Raw genomic sequence first — 17,796 nt, 5'->3', positions numbered from 1 at the left:
TGATATCTGTACCTCTCCTCTTCTTTCATTTGGTGCTGCTTCTTTAGGCGTTGTCACCGATCGCCGTATTTCTGCAATTCTCAGCTCCTGTTGCCGCTCTCGTTCTCTCTGTTGTCGCTCTCGTTCTCTCTCATCCTGCCGCTGGAGGTCTCTAATGGTATTCTGTATGGCGGTCTCTGATGGGTTCGCACCATATAATGCCAACCGCTGTTGAACTCGCTGCTGGAACAAGTCTTCAACTGACCGGGGTCCTGCATCACCATCCCTCTGATCCATCTCGGCTAGCGCAATGATCAGGGTGGCCTTGTTCTTCCCACCGGTCCCTCCACGGCTCTCAAGCAAGTCTTTTAGCATGGTTCTCCTCCAGGCTGCATAGCTGGTCATTCATGGTGGTGGTTTGGAGTTGTCCCAGTAACTGGAGAGCAAATCCCACCGCTGCCAACCAATGTGACGAGATCCTTCCTCGCCCAAGTCCTGCTCTCCCGACACTCCTCTGCTACCAGTGAGTCAGCTTGCAGATTGCAGCGTCTGATGGTCCAGTCATCCAAGGTTCCGGGATCCGAATTACAGCTATGTGCCATTCGGACCCATTAAGAACAAACACCAGGCAGGCTGTATGTAAGTTCCAACAGGACTCTTTATTTCAAGTACACAGCACACTTTTATACAGAATTTTGGAACATCCCACTCCCAACAACCGCTTTCCTATTGGTCAATTGTAAAGTATATCCAGTCTTCACTCAGGTCCCCCTTGACCATGCAAATGAGGACTTGAAATTGTCAACAGGGATTGGTCCAATAGCTTGGATAGAAAGACTTGTGTATTGAGACAGAAGCCCCAGGGGGTAATCAATGTACACAATAACCTGGTTCCAGCTAGACGGCCTGACTCCGACACCCGCTCTTAACCTGCAGAACACAATAAAAGGTATTTCGCAAGCTGGTTCCACTTAGCATTTCAAAAGCCTTGCATTGAATGTCCCTCTCCTGTGTAACATATGTCAAGTAGAAACACTTTAATATCTCAAGGTCCATGACATCGATTAACACAACTGACTTCTGTTAAGCAGGGAAAAACACACTGGGCTAGATTCAGGTACTTGCGCTTCTTCTTACAGCGGCGCAGCGTATCGTATTTACGCTACGCCTCCGTAACTTACAGGAGCAAGTGCAGTATTCACAAAGCACTTGCTCCGTAAGTTGCGGCGGCGTAGCGTAAATGGGGCCAGCGTAAGCGCACGTAATTCAAATGTGGAAGGGGGGGCGTGTTTTATGTAAATGTATGATGATCTGACGTGATTGACGTTTTGTACGGATGGCGCATTCGCCGTCCGTGTACATATCCCAGTGTGCATTGCTTCCAAGTACGGCGCAACGTTGTATTGGTTTCGACGTGAACGTAAATTACGTCCAGCCCTATTCGCGAACGACTTACGCAAACGACGTAAAAAAATTCAAATTTCAAAGCGGGAACGACGTCCGTACTTAACATTGGCTGTGCCTCCTAATAGCAGGAGCAACCTTACGCAGAAAAAGCCTTACGCAAACGACGTAAAAAACTACCGCCGGGCGCACGTACGTTTGTGAATGGGCGTATCTAGGTAATTTGCATATTCTACGCCGAAAACAACGGAAGCGCCCCTAGCGGCCAACGTAATATTGCACACAATTCTACGCCGCCGCATTCAAGTTACGTCGGCGGAGGAAGCCTATTTTTTTAGCGTATCTGTCTTTGAGAATCGGCATAACGATACGCCGGCGCAGATTTAAAATTACAGCGGCGTATCTGGAGATACGCCGCCGTAATAGCTACCTGAATCTGCCCCACTGATCGAAATTCGGCCGGTCTGGACCTGGACCTGGATCTGCCAAATTTTGATCAGTGTATGGCCAGTATAAATTGAATGTAAAGACTCAAGGTTTTTTGCCTTCATGCATTCCATCCAATGCTGAGCCAGAGAGCAGCGGTTTTCCCCGGTCTCTTCCTCCTCATTGGCTGAGACAGCAGTGGGAGCCACTGGCCCCTGCTACTGTCAATCACAGCCAGTGAGCCAATAAGGAGAGGGCATGAGCAGGGCTGAGCCACGCTCCATGTGTTAATTGACACACAGAACAGTGGCTCGGGAGTGAGCCTGCTCGGGTGCCCCCATAGCAAGCTGCTTGCTATGGAGGAACTCGGCAGGAGGGAAAAGGATCAGGAGCGCCAACAGGGGATCTGAGAAAAGAAGGATCGGGGCTTATCTGTGCAAAACAACTGCACAGAGCAGATAAACATGTTATACTTGTTAGTAAAAAAAAATCTGCCTTTAATATCACATTCAAAGGGGGTAGTGGTGGAGCATGGAGAGGGTGAGCAAAGCATAGGAGAGAAGAAGCCTTAAAAGAAATAACTGAAGCAAAATTAAATAATATTGGTGGGGGGTGGGGGGGGGAGGCGGCTTGGGGGCGCACGTCCATTCTCTGCCCTGCCCATTTTACAGGCACTGAAGATGTGACTCCCGCTCATGCAAGCTGGCGTTACACTGTAGCAGCCCTTTTTTTGGGGGGGGGGGATTTTGGATTCATTTAGCCTCTTCTTTCTCATCATAGGTTCTATAATGGTACACAGGAACCACATACTTACCCTGCATACCTAAAGTGGTGGCTGTTGCAAAACTACAAGTCCCATCATGCCTCTGACTTTGGGTGCCATGCTTGTGGCTGTCAGAGTCTTGCTATGCCTCATGGGAATCGTAGTTCTGCAACAGCTGGAGGTCCGCTAATTGCATATCCCTGCCCTAGGGGAAAGGAGAGACCCTTTTGCCTGCCTTATCCTCCACTCCCCCCGCAGATAGTGCGTGCCCTGGCTCCAGGAGTGGACTGTTTCTCAGCGACCTCACATTCAATGCAGGGCTATTGACCATCCTCTGGTCTTAATTACGTAGAGACCCTGTACTACTGGAGTGCTGGGAAGAAGAAACTGTGGGGACCGGTCTAGCTGCGGTGTCCCCTAAACCAAAACCAGCAATTAACCCTTGCAATACAGGCACAGCCCCACTGCAAGGGACAATTTTTTAGTTGCCCGGAGTTGGGCTTCAAGAAGTGTTGCCAACCTACCAGATTGAAACTTAATGGCACGACAACTGAAATTTACTGGCGCAGCCACGTTTTTACTGGCATTTCACAAAAGTTACTAAATTACATTTTTAGGTGCAAATTTCAGTATTTAGGCTACAAACAAGTACGCTAGGCAAATAGCAATGTGATTTAAGGTAGATATTAAGGTAAAAAAACATATTTTTGTTATTTTCGATATAATAAGGGCAAATTATTTAGTCACATCACCCCCTGCCTCCATCCCCCTCTGCCACCAACACCCCCTGCCTTCACCCCCCCCTCTGCCACCAACACCCCCTGCCTTCACCCCCCTCTGCGGTGCCACAATCTCCCCCTGGCCCCCAATCTCCCCCTGCCTTCAATCTCCCCCTGCCTCCAATCTCCCCCTGCTTCCAATCTCCCCCTGCCGTGCCACAATTTCCCCTGCCTCAAATCTCCCCTGCCTCCAATCTCCCCCTGCCTCCAATCTCCCCCTGCCTCCAATCTCCCCCTGCCGTGCCACAATTTCCCCTGCCTCCAATCTCCCCAGGCCCCCAATCTCCCCCTGCCTCCAATCTCCCCCTGCCTCCAATCTCCCCCTGCCTCCAATCTCCCCCTGCCGTGCCACAATTTCCCCTGCCGTGCCACAATTTCCCCTGCCTCCAATCTCCCCCAGCCTCTATCGTCCCCTGCCTCTATCGTCCCCTGCCTCTATCCCCCTCTGCAGTGCCACCAACAACCCGTCTCCATCCCCCACCCTCTGTGGTGCCACCATCCCCCTCTGCGGTGCCACAATCACCCCCTGCCTCCAATCTCCATGTGCAGTTCCAAGCCGAACCGATCTCGGCTATTTTTACTATCACATTTCCGCAACCACAGACATTTACGAACGGGGGGAAAAAGTGCCAATTTTTTTACGAACTGTCTGTAAAAATACGGACGGTTGCCAACACTGGCTTCAAGTGACACGTGAACTCTTATTCCAGTATGGCAGCCACAGACTGTCCTGATGTAGAAAAAAAAAAAAAAACGCTTCTTTACATACATGCGACTGATAGTTTTAGAGTCTAATGAACGGATTAATGCACCAATATCAGGATATCTTTTTTAGCCGTGTCTTCAATCCCCATTAGGTCATCCTTCTCTGCAACTTCCTCGTACTGGAAGAGATATGGAAAAGGCAGATTGTAATATACAGAAGCAGCAAAGAAGACAATACAGAAGTTTTTAGGGTCCTGGCAACCTGCATGCCTAAAATAAAAATCCTCTGTGGCTTATTCAATAAGGCATTATTAAAATATAGCAATGCACAAAGAGCAGCAACCCTTGGTGACCAATCAGATTTCAGCTCACTGCATTAACCACTTAAGCCCCGGACCAATATGCAGCCTAAAGACCCAAGGTGTTTTTACAGTTCGGGACTGCGTCGCTGTAACAGACAATTGCGCGGTCGTGCGACGTGGCTCCCAAACAAAATTGGCGTCCTTTTTTCCCCACAAATAGAGCTTTCTTTTGGTGGTATTTGATCACATCTGCGGTTTTTAGTTTTTGCGCTATAAACAAAAATAGAGCGACAATTTTGAAAAAAAAGCAATATTTTTTACTTTTTGCTGTAATAAATATCCCCCAAAAACATATATAAAAACATTTTTTTTCCTCAGTTTAGGCCGATACGTATTCTTCTACCTATTTTTAGTAAAAAAAATCGCAATAAGCGTTTATCGATTGGTTTGCGCAAAATTTATAGTGTTTACAAAATAGGGGATAGTTTTATTGCATTTTTTTTTTTTATTTTTTTTTTTACTACTAATGGCGGCGATCAGCAATTTTTTTCGTGACTGCGACATTATGGCGGACACTTCGGACAATTTTGACACATTTTTGGGACCATTGTCATTTTCACAGCAAAAAATGCATTTAAATTGCATTCTTTATTGTGAAAATGACAGTTGCAGTTTGGGAGTTAACCACAGGTGGCGCTGTAGGAGTTAGGGTGCACCTAGTATGTGTTTACAACTGTTTGGGGGTGTGGCTGTAGGAATGACGTCATCGATCGTGTCTTCCCTATAAAGGGAATGACGCGATCGATGCGCCGCCATAGTGAAGGACGGGGAAGCCGTGTTTACACACGGCTCTCCTCGTTCTTCAGCTCCGGGGAGCGATCGCGACGGAGCGGCTATAAACAAATAGCCGCGCCGTGGTCCCGGATCGCTCCCCGAGCGGACCCGACCTCCGCATGTAGCGGGGGGGGTCCCGATCGGACCCCCCACCCGCTAATAGGCGAGGACGTACGTGTACGCCCATGTGCCTGTACGTGCCATATTGTGGACGTATATGTACATGCGGGGGTCGGGAAGTGGTTAAAGTGGAGGTTCACCCAAAAATAAATGTTTAACATTACATTCAGCCGAGTTGTCCTAATGACAATCCCCGTACATACCGTATTTTCACCGCCGCTTCCGGGTATGTCTTCTGAGGGACTGGGCGTTCCTATCTGATTGACAGGCTTCCGACCGTCGCATACAGCGCGTCACGAGTTGCCGAAAGAAGCCGAACGTCGGTGCGGCTCTATAAGGCGCCTGCGCACCGTCGTTCGGCTTCTTTCGGCAACTCGTGACGCGCAGTATGCGACGGTCGGAAGCCTGTCAATCAATTAGGAACGCCCAGTCCCGCAGAAGACATACCCGGAAGCGGCGGTGAAAATACGGTATGTACAGGAATAAAAAAATGAAAAAAAAACAGCCGATTGTCATTAGGACAACTCGGCTGAATGAAACATTTATTTTTTGGGTGAACCTCCACTTTAAATTTGCAGCTTACTGAACACCAGAAATCACGCAGTCCTCGGGACCCGGTGCGCGTGCCCGGCAGCCGTGATGTCCGCCGGGCACCCGCGATTACCCGCAATCACGGCAGGACCATGGATCTGTGTGTCTAAACACACAGATCCATGTCCTGTCAGCGGTGAGGAGACCGATGTGTGTTCCCAGTACAGAGGAACACACATCGATCTCCTCCCCTTGTGAGTCCCCCTCCCCCTAACAGTTAGAACACACTTTAGGGAACATATTTAACCTTCAGCGCCCCCTAGTGTTAACCCCTTCTCTGCCAGTCACATTTACACAGTAATCAGTGCATTTTATAGCACTAATCGCTGTGTAAATGTGAATGGCCCCAAAAATGTGTCAAAAGTGTCCGATATGTCCGCCGCAATGTCACGGTCACAAAAAAAAAAAAAAAAAAAAAAACGCAGATCGCCGCCATTACTAGTAAAAAAAAAAAAAATGCCCTAATTCTATTTCCTATTTTGTAGATGCTAGAACTTTTGCGCAAACCGATCAAATACGCTTATTACGTTTTTTTTTTTTTTACCAAAAATATGTAGAATACGTATGGGTCTAAACTGAGGAAAAAAAAAGTTTTTTTAAAAAAAAATTATGATATTTATTAAATCAAAAAAGTTAAAGATATTGTGTTTTTTTTCAAAATTGTCGCTCTTCTTTTGTTTATAGCGCAAAAAATAAAAACCGCAGGAGGTGATCAAATACCACCAAAAGAAAGCTCTATTTGTGGGGAAAAAAGGGTGACAATTTTGTTTGTGAGCCACGTCGCACGACCGTGCAATTGTCTGTTAAAGCGACGCAGTGCCGAATTGGGTCATTTAGCAGCATATTGGTCCGGTCCTTAAGTTGTTAAAGGTTACCACCGCTAACTGCCTTCTGTAAATTCAAGCTGCCTGGCTATGTTGATCTGCTGGCTTTTATATCATGAGTCAACAGCTTGGGAGGAGTGTGCAGCAAGTATATGTACTTGTTCAAGGTCAGTATTGAGGCCAAGGATCAGCATGAGAGGAAGAAATCCAGCATTTTTGGGTCAGCAATGGCAGTCAACATATTAAAGCTGTAAAAAAAATGCAGCATTTAAAAAAAAAAAAAATCCCCTGCAAGGCAATGGCATAATGTGCTAGCATGCATAACATACAAGCACATTATGAAATACTTGCCTTAGGATGAAGCTCTCCAGCGGTGCGCTGTCACTGCTGACAGGGCTTCCATCTTCACCCGGTCTTTCTTCCGGGTTTGTGGGCTCTGGCAGCTTGAATGGCTGAGCCGCAATGATGTCACACCCACAGCACAGCGCTCTAAAATAATGGCATGGGTATCTTCTGTGTACTATAATTCCCCTCCCTCTCACCTGCACTTTCATCAGCCGGCTACTGTAGGACTTGAAGTAAGACAGGTAGACTTTACTCATGGTCTCCACATATTCGTCCTGAATTTCCTGAGCCACTGACCTCTCATTACCCAACAGAAACTGGTAGAAGAATCTGCAGATACACAAGAAAACTGTTAAAGAGTATCTAACCGCCATTAGGGGGAAATATTGGGTACAACCCCAACAATAACCGGGCACAAATCTCATCATTTTACTAAGTTCACATAGCTTTCTTCATCTTTTTTATCTTGCAGTAATGCGATGTAGACCATGAACCTCGGTATCTATACTACTATAGGAGTATATACTACAGAGCAGGGGTCTCCAAACTGTGGCCTGGGGGTCAGGGCGGCCCTTTGCTTGCCTTTATCCGGCCCATGGGGCACTTTTCCTTCCAATGATACAAAACACTATTTCTCCCACGGACACCAACAATGGGGCAATATACCTACTACTGACACCTACAATAGGACACTATTTCTCTCATTGATGCCAACGATAGGGAACTATTCTTCCCACTGGCACCAATGATGGGTCGCTATTCCTCCCACTGACACCAATGATGGGCCACTATTCCTCCCACTGACACCAATGATGGGTCGCTATTCCTCCCACTGACACCAATGATGGGCCACTATTCCTCCCACTGACACCAATGATGGGCCACTATTCCTCCCACTGACTCCAATGAAGGCGCACTATTCCTCCCACTGACACCAATGAAGGCGCACTATTCCTCCCACTGACACCAATGAAGGCGCACTATTCCTCCCACTGACACCAATGATGGGCCACTATTCCTCCCACTGACACCAATGATGGGCCACTATTCCTCCCACTGACACCAATGAAGGCGCACTATTCCTCCCACTGACACCAATGAAGGCGCACTATTCCTCCCACTGACACCAATGATGGGCCACTATTCCTCCCACTGACTCCAATGAAGGCGCACTATTCCTCCCACTGACACCAATGAAGGCGCACTATTCCTCCCACTGACACCAATGAAGGCGCACTATTCCTCCCACTGACACCAATGATGGGCCACTATTCCTCCCACTGACACCAATGATGGGCCACTATTCCTCCCACTGACACCAATGAAGGCGCACTATTCCTCCCACTGACACCAATGAAGGCGCACTATTCCTCCCACTGACACCAATGAAGGCGCACTATTCCTCCCACTGACACCAATGATGGGGCACTATTCCTCCCACTGACACCAATGATGGGGCACTATTCCTCCCACTGACACCAATGAAGGCCTACTATTCTTCCCACTGACACCAATGATGGGGCACTATTCCTCCTACAGGTGCCAATGATGGGGCATTATTCTTCAAACTGACACCAATGACGGTGTACTAGTCCTCAAACTGACACCAATGACAGGGCACTATACCTCCTCTTAATACCAAAGATGCATGGTTTACTCCCACTGACAGCAGTATAACTTCCACTCCCAATGGCCACAGCCCGGCACCTGTAAAGTCTGCAGCACAGTAAACTGGCCCTTTGTTTAGAAAGTTTGGAGACCCCTGCTATAGAGTGTCATTTGAGTGAAAGCTCTGAGTCTGCTGGGACTGCTGACATCACATCCAAGATGGCAGCGCCCGGCAGCAGTCTCAGGCCTTTTGAATTTCTACACAAGGAAGGCATTTACAGGTTAAAAAGCATTCATAAAATACATCAAATGTACATATAATCTTATAGGAAGATTGTTGTGGAAGTGTATGGTCTGGCAACATGGTCTCTTTAACTTTAAGCCAACAAACTGACCTGTATTTGAGCAGTGCATTCTGGGGAATTTGATAATTAGTCATTGGTTTGCGGAAAGAGTAGATCTTCTGCAGAATGAACTCGCGAACTTTAGCCACAGCCTGAAATACAAGATCCATAGGGAAGAGATTAACCACTTCCATACAGGGCACTTACGCACCTTCCCGCCCAAGCCAATTTTCAGCTTTCAGCACTGTCGCACTTTGAATGGCAATTGCGCGGTCATGCTACACTGTACCCAAACAAAATTGGCGTCCTTTTTTCCCCACAAATAGAGCTTTCTTTTGGTGGTATTTGATCACCTCTGCGATTTTTTTTTTTTGCGCAACAACTAAAAAAAGACTGAAAATTTTGAAAAAAAATTACGTTTTTATTTTTTTCTGTAAATTTTTTTGTAAATAAGTAAGTTTTCTCTTTCAATTACGGGCACTGATATGGCGGCACTGATGGACATCGATGAGGTAGTACTGACGGGCACACATAAGGTGGCACTGATTGGCGGCGCTGGTATGCGGCACTGATGGGCACACATAGGCGGCACTCATGGGCGACACTGATGGGCACTCATAGGCGGCACAGATGGTCACTCATGGGTGGCACTGATGGATACTTATGGGTGGCACAGATGGGCACTGATAGGTGGGCACTGGGCATGGATGGGCACTGTGGGGTGGCACTGATGGACACTGTGGGGTGGCACTGATGGACACTGTGGGGTGGCACTGATGGACACTGTGGGGCGGCACTTATTTTTCCTATGTTGCCAATCAGTGCCCAGTGGGCACCGATTGGCATCTTTTTTTTATGGTTTTGTTTTTAAACTTTTTTTTTTTTTTTAGACTTTTTTTTTTTTTTTGGTTGCCCTTCCCTGGTGGTCCAGGGTGGGCTTCCCTGGTGGTCCAGTGTGGCGATCCGAGGGGGGGCAGCGCTGATAAACAATCAGCGCGAACCCCCCCCTGTCAGGAGAGCCGCCGATCGCCTCTCCTCTACTCGCGTCTATCAGACGCGAGTGAGGAAGAGCCGTCAACGGCTCTTCCTGTTTACATCGTGATCAGCCGTGGTTGGACACGGCTGATCACGTGGTAAAGAGCCTCCGTGAGAGACTCTTTACTGAGATCGGTGTTGCGGGGTGTCAGACTGACACCCTGCAACAACGATCGCCGCAATGCGTGCCCCCGGGGGCGCGCAGCGGCTCAGAATCCTGAGGACGTCATATGACGTCCAGTCAGGATTCTACAACCACTTTGCCGACGTCAATTTGTCATTGGCGGGCGGCAAGTGGTTAATAATACCAGAATACCAGAAATGAAGTGCATCGTGCAGCTGCATGAACCCCTTCCCATGCCTATATCTTCCTTCATAAACTTTTCCATAGCCCCCCTGGCCCCCCCCCCTCACCAATACACGTCTGTCCTTACCCACCCCACTCTACCTTAATTTGCCCATGACCTTTAACCTGCTCTCTCTCTAGTTCCATTTCCCCTTATTTACCAACTTACACATCACACACTTTGGAGCGCAACTTTGATGCAACTTTATACTCAATGGCCCGGATTCAGAAAGAAGTTACGCTGGCGTATCTATTGCTCCGGCGTATCTTTTTTCTGTATTCAGAAAACAAGATACGCCGGAATTTTGCTGAGATCCGACTGGCGTAAGTCTCTTACGCTGTCGTATCTTAGTTGCATATTTACGCTGGCCGCTAGGTGGCGCTTTTGACGATTTACGCGAGGAATATGCAAATTAGGTAGATACGCCGATTCAGAAACGTAGGTCCGCCCGGCGCATTTTTTTACGTCGTTTACGTTAGGCTTTTTCCGGTGTAAAGTTACCCCTGGGTCTATGGAGGCGTACGCAATGTTAAGTATGGACGTCGGGCCAGTGTCGAATTTTCCGTCGATGACGTTGTTTGCGCAAGTCGTTCGCGAATAGGGCTGTACGTAAGTTATGTTCACGTCGAAAGCATTGACAGTTTGCGGCGTAATTTGGAGCATGCGCACTTGGAAACGTTCACGGACGGCGCATGCGCCGTTCGTAAAAAAACGTCAAATACGTGGGGTCACTATTAATTTAAATAAAACACGCCCACATCATCCACATTTGAATTAGGCGGGCTTACGCCGGACCACATACGCTACGCCGCCGTGACTTAGGACGCAAGTTCTTTATGAATACGGAACTTGCGCCCTAAGTTACGGCGGCGTAACGTATCTGAGATACGTTACGCCCACCGATAGATACACCATTGTATCTGAATCCGGGCCAATGGATCTAAGTTGCACCAAAGTAGTACAGGCACCTTTTCAAAATAGCTGCTACTTTAAGGTGGATCGATCTGAATGGGTGCCGTTGAAAAGAATGGTTGCAACTTGTTATGGGACTTGTCATGTCCAAAGTCGCATGACAAGTCACACAAGTGTGAATGGTGCCTTAATTGAAAGTTATGTTTTGGAGTAATTGTACCCCCCACCCCCTAATTTTACACAGACACCACTCACTTGTACACGTTTCGTCTCCTTCCTTCACTCATCTTGTCAAGGTTTGTGTACGTATGTATGTATGGCTTATCTGGCCCACCGTCTTCTCCCTAGGCCTCGTTTACATGGGCATACTACAATGTGCACCTGGGGTGCCCAACCTTTAGAAGAGCGAGCGCCACTTAACCACTTAAGACCCGGACCAAAATGTAGCTAAAGGACCCGGCGAGGTTTTGCGATTCGGCACTGCGTCGCTTTAACAGACAATTGCGCGGTCGTGCGATGTGGCTCCCAAACAAAATTGGCGTCCTTTTTTTCCCACAAATAGAGCTTTCTTTTGGTGGTATTTGATCAGCTCTGCGGTTTTTATTTTTTGCGCTATAAACAAATATAGAGCGCCAATTTTGAAAAAAATTCAATATTTTTTACTTTTTGCTATAATAAATATCCCCCAAAAATATATAAAAAAAAAATGTGTTTCCTCAGTTTAGGCCGATACGTATATTTCTACCTATTTTTGGTAAAAAAATAAAAAAACGCAATAAGCGTTTATCGGTTGGTTTTGCGCAAAATTTATAGCGTTTACAAAATAGGGGATAGTTTTATTGCATTTTTATAATAATTTTTTTTTGTTTTACTACTATTGGCGGCGATCAGCGATTTTTTTCGTGACTGCGACATAATGGCGGACACTTCGGACAATTTTGACACATTTTTGGGACCATTGTCATTTTCACAGCAAAAAATGCATTTAAAATGCATTGTTTATTGTGAAAATGACAGTTGCAGTTTGGGAGTTAACCACAAAGGGGCGCTGAAGGGGTTATGTGTGACCTCGTGTGTTTACAACTGTAGGGGGGTGTGGCTGTAGGTGTGACGTCATAGATTGTGAATCCCTATAAAAGGGATCACTCGATCGATGCAGCTGCCACAGTGAAGAACTTAAAAGCCGTGTTTACATACAGCCCCCCCCCGTTCTTCAGCTCCGGGGACTGATCGCGGGACTCCAGTTGCGATCGGGTCCGCGGGTACCGCGGTCCCGGAGCTTCAGACCGCGGGCGCGCGCCCACGGCTGGACAATAGCACAGCACGTACCTGTACGTGCATGTGCCCAGCCGTGCCATTCTGCCGACGTATATGTGCAGGAGGCGGTCCTTAAGTGGTTAAGCGACTTGGTAATCAGTCACGGACCACAATGAGTGGAGCGGGCAGATGACAGGTCCGTGTTCACTCTGCATATGCAAAGCGGACATGGATACAGCCCGCTCTCTTCTATGGGCCCTCCGATGCGATCTGCCCAAACGGAAGGGGATGGATCCCCTTCTGGGTTTTTTAGCGGATCAGATTAGAGGTAGTCTGTTTACATCTGCCACTCCATAGAGTTAAATGGATGGTCTGATTGGGTTGGACTGATCTTGTGAAAGGGGTCCAAGGCTGCTTTCACACCGATGCTCTGCGGTTTGCCCACACCATGGGTGCAGAGCAGTGCACCTGTGGCTTTCTTGCGGGTTAGCTGCACTTTGCCATAGACTTCCATTATAGCCTAAAGGTCTGATGCACTTTTTGAAAGCACACCAAACCTGTAGCTAATAACAGAAGTCTATGGCTCAGTGCAGGTAACCCGCAGGTGTACTGCAGATCAGTTTGAGGCCGGGTTCACACCTATGCGAATTGGTTGCGGCTTAAACCGCATCCAATTCGCATAACATTATAAAATACATCGATTTCAATGAGGCTGGTTCACATATGTGCGATGCATTCGCACTGCACGTTGCCGAAAAAACGCGTGCGTTTTCTAGGCATTGCGGTGCGGCTCAGGTGCGAATTCAGGCCCATTATCTTCTATGGGTACGCATCTAATTCGCAGATGTGTTAATTTCTCTTCAGGATTTCTCTTATTCACCTCAATACACTTCCCCCTTCCCCCTCCCCTCTCCCAGGTCTCCAAATTCACAGCTAAAACGGAGATGATCTGCAGAGATAAGAGAGCTGACATTGGCACCGCACAAGTGTGAATCCAGCCTGAAAGCAGCCCAGCAACCACTACAGAACAGATATGCCCATATATACACTGTGGTTTTAGTAGTAAACTTAGGCCCAGATTCTCAAAGGGCTTACGACGGTGCAACGCCATGTACGCCGTTGTAAGTCCTAATCTGGGCCGTCGTATCTATGCGACTGATTCTTAGAATCAGTTACGCATAGATATCCATTAGATCAGACAGGCGTAAGGCTCTTACGCTGTCGGATCTTAAATGACTTTTTTTTTTTTTTGGCCGCTAGGTGTCGCCTCCGTCGTTTTCCCCCAGTCGAGTATGCAAATTAGCTAGATACGCGAATTCCCGAACATACGCGCGTTCGACGCAGTGAAGTTACGACGTTTACGTTAGGTTTGCGCGGCGTAAAGTTGCCCCTGCTATATGAGGGGCAACCAATGTTAAGTATGGCCGTCGTTCCCGTGTCGAAATTTGTAAATTTACGTTGTTTGCTTAAGTCGTCTGTGAATGGGGCTGGACGCCATTTACGTTCACGTCTAAACCAATGACGTCCTTGCGACGTCATTTGGAGCAATGCACCCTGGAATATTTTTCGGACGGCGCATGCGCAGTACGTTCGGCGCGGGAACACGCTTAATTTAAATGCTCCACGCCCCCTACCTGGCTAATTTGAATTAGGCGGGCTTGCGCCGGGTGATTTACGCTACACCGTCGCAACTTTACAGGCAAGTTCTTTGTAAATAAAGCACTTGCCTGTAAAACTTGCGGCGGCGTAACGTAAATGAGATACGTTACACCCGGGGAGTTTTACGCCCATCTACGAGAATATGGGCCTTACTTTTCAGTTATCCATTCATTCAGTTATCACTGGCTGTTTCTGCCCCAGGCAGAGTACATTTGATATCACTCTGCCTGTGACAGGAGCACTATACAGGCTTATGTGGTGGCTTGCCAAACCACCATCCCAGAGCAGAAGGTCGCGGGCCACATCAGAGGGCTTCGCGGGCCACTGGTTGGGCACCCCTGACGTACACCCATGCAAGGGCAGTGTTTACCTACATGGGGATGCACAGGTGTTCCATGCATCTCTGTGCAAGCAGTCCCATTCATGTCAACTGGGACACAGCAGGTGCAAGGACCTAGCCGCTGCTCCCAATTTGACATCCATGTGGGTTTGGGTGCATGGCCCCGAATGCACACTGTTTGCATTCGAGGCTGCGCATCCGCATGGATGTCAGATTGGGACCAGTGGCTGTGTCTGTGCAACTGCTGCATCCCAGTTGACATGAATGGGACTGCCTGGAACACCTGTGCATCCTCGTGTAGGTAAACATGTCCCTCGCATGGGTGTACTCTATAGTATGCCCTTAAGTGTGAAGTCTGTCCTCTTTTACTGATGTCAGGCGGAGGGGGGGGGGGGGGGGGGGGATGTAGACTATTACTAACCTTGATCTTCAGTTTTTGCAGAGTATCCTGGACATCGGCACAGGCCTGCGTGTCTCTGAACGCCTGCTCCTTCACATAATTGATCTTATTGTTGAGTTCCTGTAATTGCTCCACAAACTGCTGATCGGTGACAGGAACCTCCAGGATGACACTGTAACACAGAGGTACCAACTGGTGACAAGTCATTACCACACTACAGACAGAAAGAACAGAGGAAGTGGCCAGTAAACCAGAGACTTTATTGTTTTATAGCCACTTTACAATCCTTTTGCTGCCCTTCCTTAAAAGATTAACATCCTCTTTCCTCAACTATTTGGGGTTAGTGGAGTAGTGGTGTCTAGGGGGATTTCCAGGGGGATCAGCCAGGTATATCATATACTGTACATAGTTACATTGTACATTGGTCCAAGCTGGGCTTGTGTGCCTATGTATAACATGCCGATGCCTGGAATTATTCTTTAATTGTGCAAACCATAAAATTACGAAAAGGTCATTTTGTGGTCCGTCCATTGGGCACATGTATTGTTTCTTGATGTTATAAGGACCTTTTTCATGCCGTTAATCACTGGCCCAGATTCAGGTACATTTGCGCTTTATTTGCGGAGGCACAGGGCAACAATTTTGCCCTGCGCCCCCGCAAATATTTTGCGCTGCCTTCGATTCACGGAGCAGTAGCTCTGTAAATTGCGAGGGCGCGCCGGCAAAATTGCCCGGCGTAAGCGCGCGCAATGTAAATGATCCCGCCGGGGGCGGGAAACATTTAAATTAGGCGCGCTCCCGCGCCGAGCGTAGAGCGCATGCTCCGTCGGGAAACTTTCCCGACGTGCATTGCGGCAAATGACATCGCAAGGACGTCATTTGCTTCAAAGTGAACGTGAATGGCGTCCAGCGCCATTCACGATTCACTTACGCAAACAACGTAGATTTTAAATATCGCGACGCGGGAACGTGGGTATCCTATAGCATTGGCTGCGCCTGCTATTAGGATGTGTAACCTTACGCGAAACCCGACGTACGCAAACGACGTAATTTGCGTACGCAGGGCTCGCGCAACGTTGTGAATCGGTGTTAGTATGCAATTTGCATACTATACACAGATCACAATGGGAGCGCCCCCTAGCGGCCAACGCAAGAATGCAGCCTAAGATATGCGTGGCATAAGAGCCTTATGCCACGCAGATTTTAGGCTGCAGTCGACGTAGCGATGTTCCTGAATCAGGAGCATTCGATACGCCGGAGCAAGTAAGCAATTGCGCTTTGTAACCTATGGTTACACAGGCGCAATTGCTTCTTGAATCTGGCCCACTGTTGTCAGTAATAAAGTAATGGGATGATATACATTTGATGTTTTCTAAATCCATGGCTATTTTATACACTGGTTTTGTGTTGGCACTACAGACAACACCACTGCAAGACATGACTACACACACACACACACACACACAAAGGGCTAGATTCAGCAAGAATCTATGCCGGCGTATCTATAGATACGCCGCGTAAATTCAAAGCTGCGCCGGCGTATCTTCTTTCTGTATTCAGAAAGCAAGATACGCTGAAATTAGCCTAAGATCCGACTGGCGTAAGTCTCTTACACCGTCGTATCTTAGGGTGCATATTTACGCTGGCGTTAGGTGGCGCTTCTGTCGTTTTCTGGGTAGAATATGCAAATGACCTAGATACACCGATTCACAAACGTACGTGCGCCCGGCGGAATTTTTTTCGTCGTTTGCGTAAGGCTTTTTCCGGCTTAACGTTGCTCCTGCTATATGAGGAGCAACCAATGTTAAGTATGGACGTCGTTCCCGCGTCCAATTTTTTATTTTTTTACGTTGTTTGCGTAAGTCGTTAGCGAATAGGGCTGGACGTAATTTACGTTCACGTCGAAAGCAATGACGATTTGCGGCGGAATTTCGAGCATGCGCACTGGGATTCTTTCACGAACGGCGCTTCCACCGTTCATAAAAAACTTAAAATACGCGGGGTCAACAATAATTTAAATAAAACACGCCCACATCATCCCCATTTGAATTAGGCGGGCTTACGCCGCCCCACATACGTTACGCCGCCGTAACATAGGGCGCAAGTTCTTTATGAATACGGAACTTGCGCCCTAATTTACTGCGGTGTAGCGTATCGGAGATACGTTACGCCCGCACTAAATTACGCAGGGCTATCTGAATCTAGCCCACAGTCTTCTTCTGTTTCTCCTTTTCTTACTTTATCATGTTGTTGGGAATGATAAGTTCATCCACCAGTTCGCTCAGCTCGCTCCTGACGGTCTGACGGTTTTTCAGCTTGATGTTCATGGCCAGAGACATCTCCTGCAAGGAATGGATCTCTGAGCTGATAGAGCTCAGGTCCGACTGGAACCCACCCAGCATCTGGCCCATTCTCTGCAAAGAAAAAAACCGCAACATTCACAGACACCAGGGCAAAGGATAATGGTGCAATGTTAAAAAATAACAAGTGGAATCAGGTGGGCTGGCAGAGGAAATACAGTCTTTTTTAGGGTTGCACCGATACTGATACTAGTATTGGTGCCAATACCGAGCATTTGCATAAGAACTTGTACTAATCCGATACCTGGGCAGTCTGGGGTGATCAGTGCAGCTGTGGGGGCAGTTACAAGCACCAATCTCCCTGTATAGATATCAATAAAGCAGCTGACAGACGCTTCTCCTTCTCTCCCTCCCGCGGCTTTCAGCAGCTTAATTTAAATCTATACAGGGAAATCGCTGCTTGTAACTACCCTCAACGCTGCACCGATCACCCCTGACTGTCCCCTGTGTCTTCTTCCGGTC

General features: G+C 47.8%; 1 protein-coding gene across 1 annotated transcript in view; it reads right to left on the bottom strand.

Moving 5' to 3' along the window:
* Positions 1 to 17,796, bottom strand: part of VPS52 (VPS52 subunit of GARP complex) — a 59,963-nt gene that overhangs the window by 24,759 nt on the left and 17,408 nt on the right. The window contains exons 6-10 of the mRNA XM_040324966.1: positions 17,213 to 17,388; positions 14,996 to 15,146; positions 9,076 to 9,176; positions 7,270 to 7,402; positions 4,178 to 4,235 (exon numbers count right to left, since the gene is read on the bottom strand). Coding sequence (XP_040180900.1) covers positions 4,178 to 4,235; positions 7,270 to 7,402; positions 9,076 to 9,176; positions 14,996 to 15,146; positions 17,213 to 17,388 — 619 coding nt within the window. The remainder of the gene's footprint in view (positions 1 to 4,177; positions 4,236 to 7,269; positions 7,403 to 9,075; positions 9,177 to 14,995; positions 15,147 to 17,212; positions 17,389 to 17,796) is intronic.

The sequence above is a fragment of the Rana temporaria genome, chromosome 9 (assembly GCF_905171775.1).
Source record: "Rana temporaria chromosome 9, aRanTem1.1, whole genome shotgun sequence".
NCBI classification, from domain to species: Eukaryota; Metazoa; Chordata; class Amphibia; order Anura; family Ranidae; genus Rana; species Rana temporaria.
The sequence above is the reverse complement of the archived record's forward strand: the minus strand, read 5'-3'. Positions and strand labels throughout refer to the sequence as shown.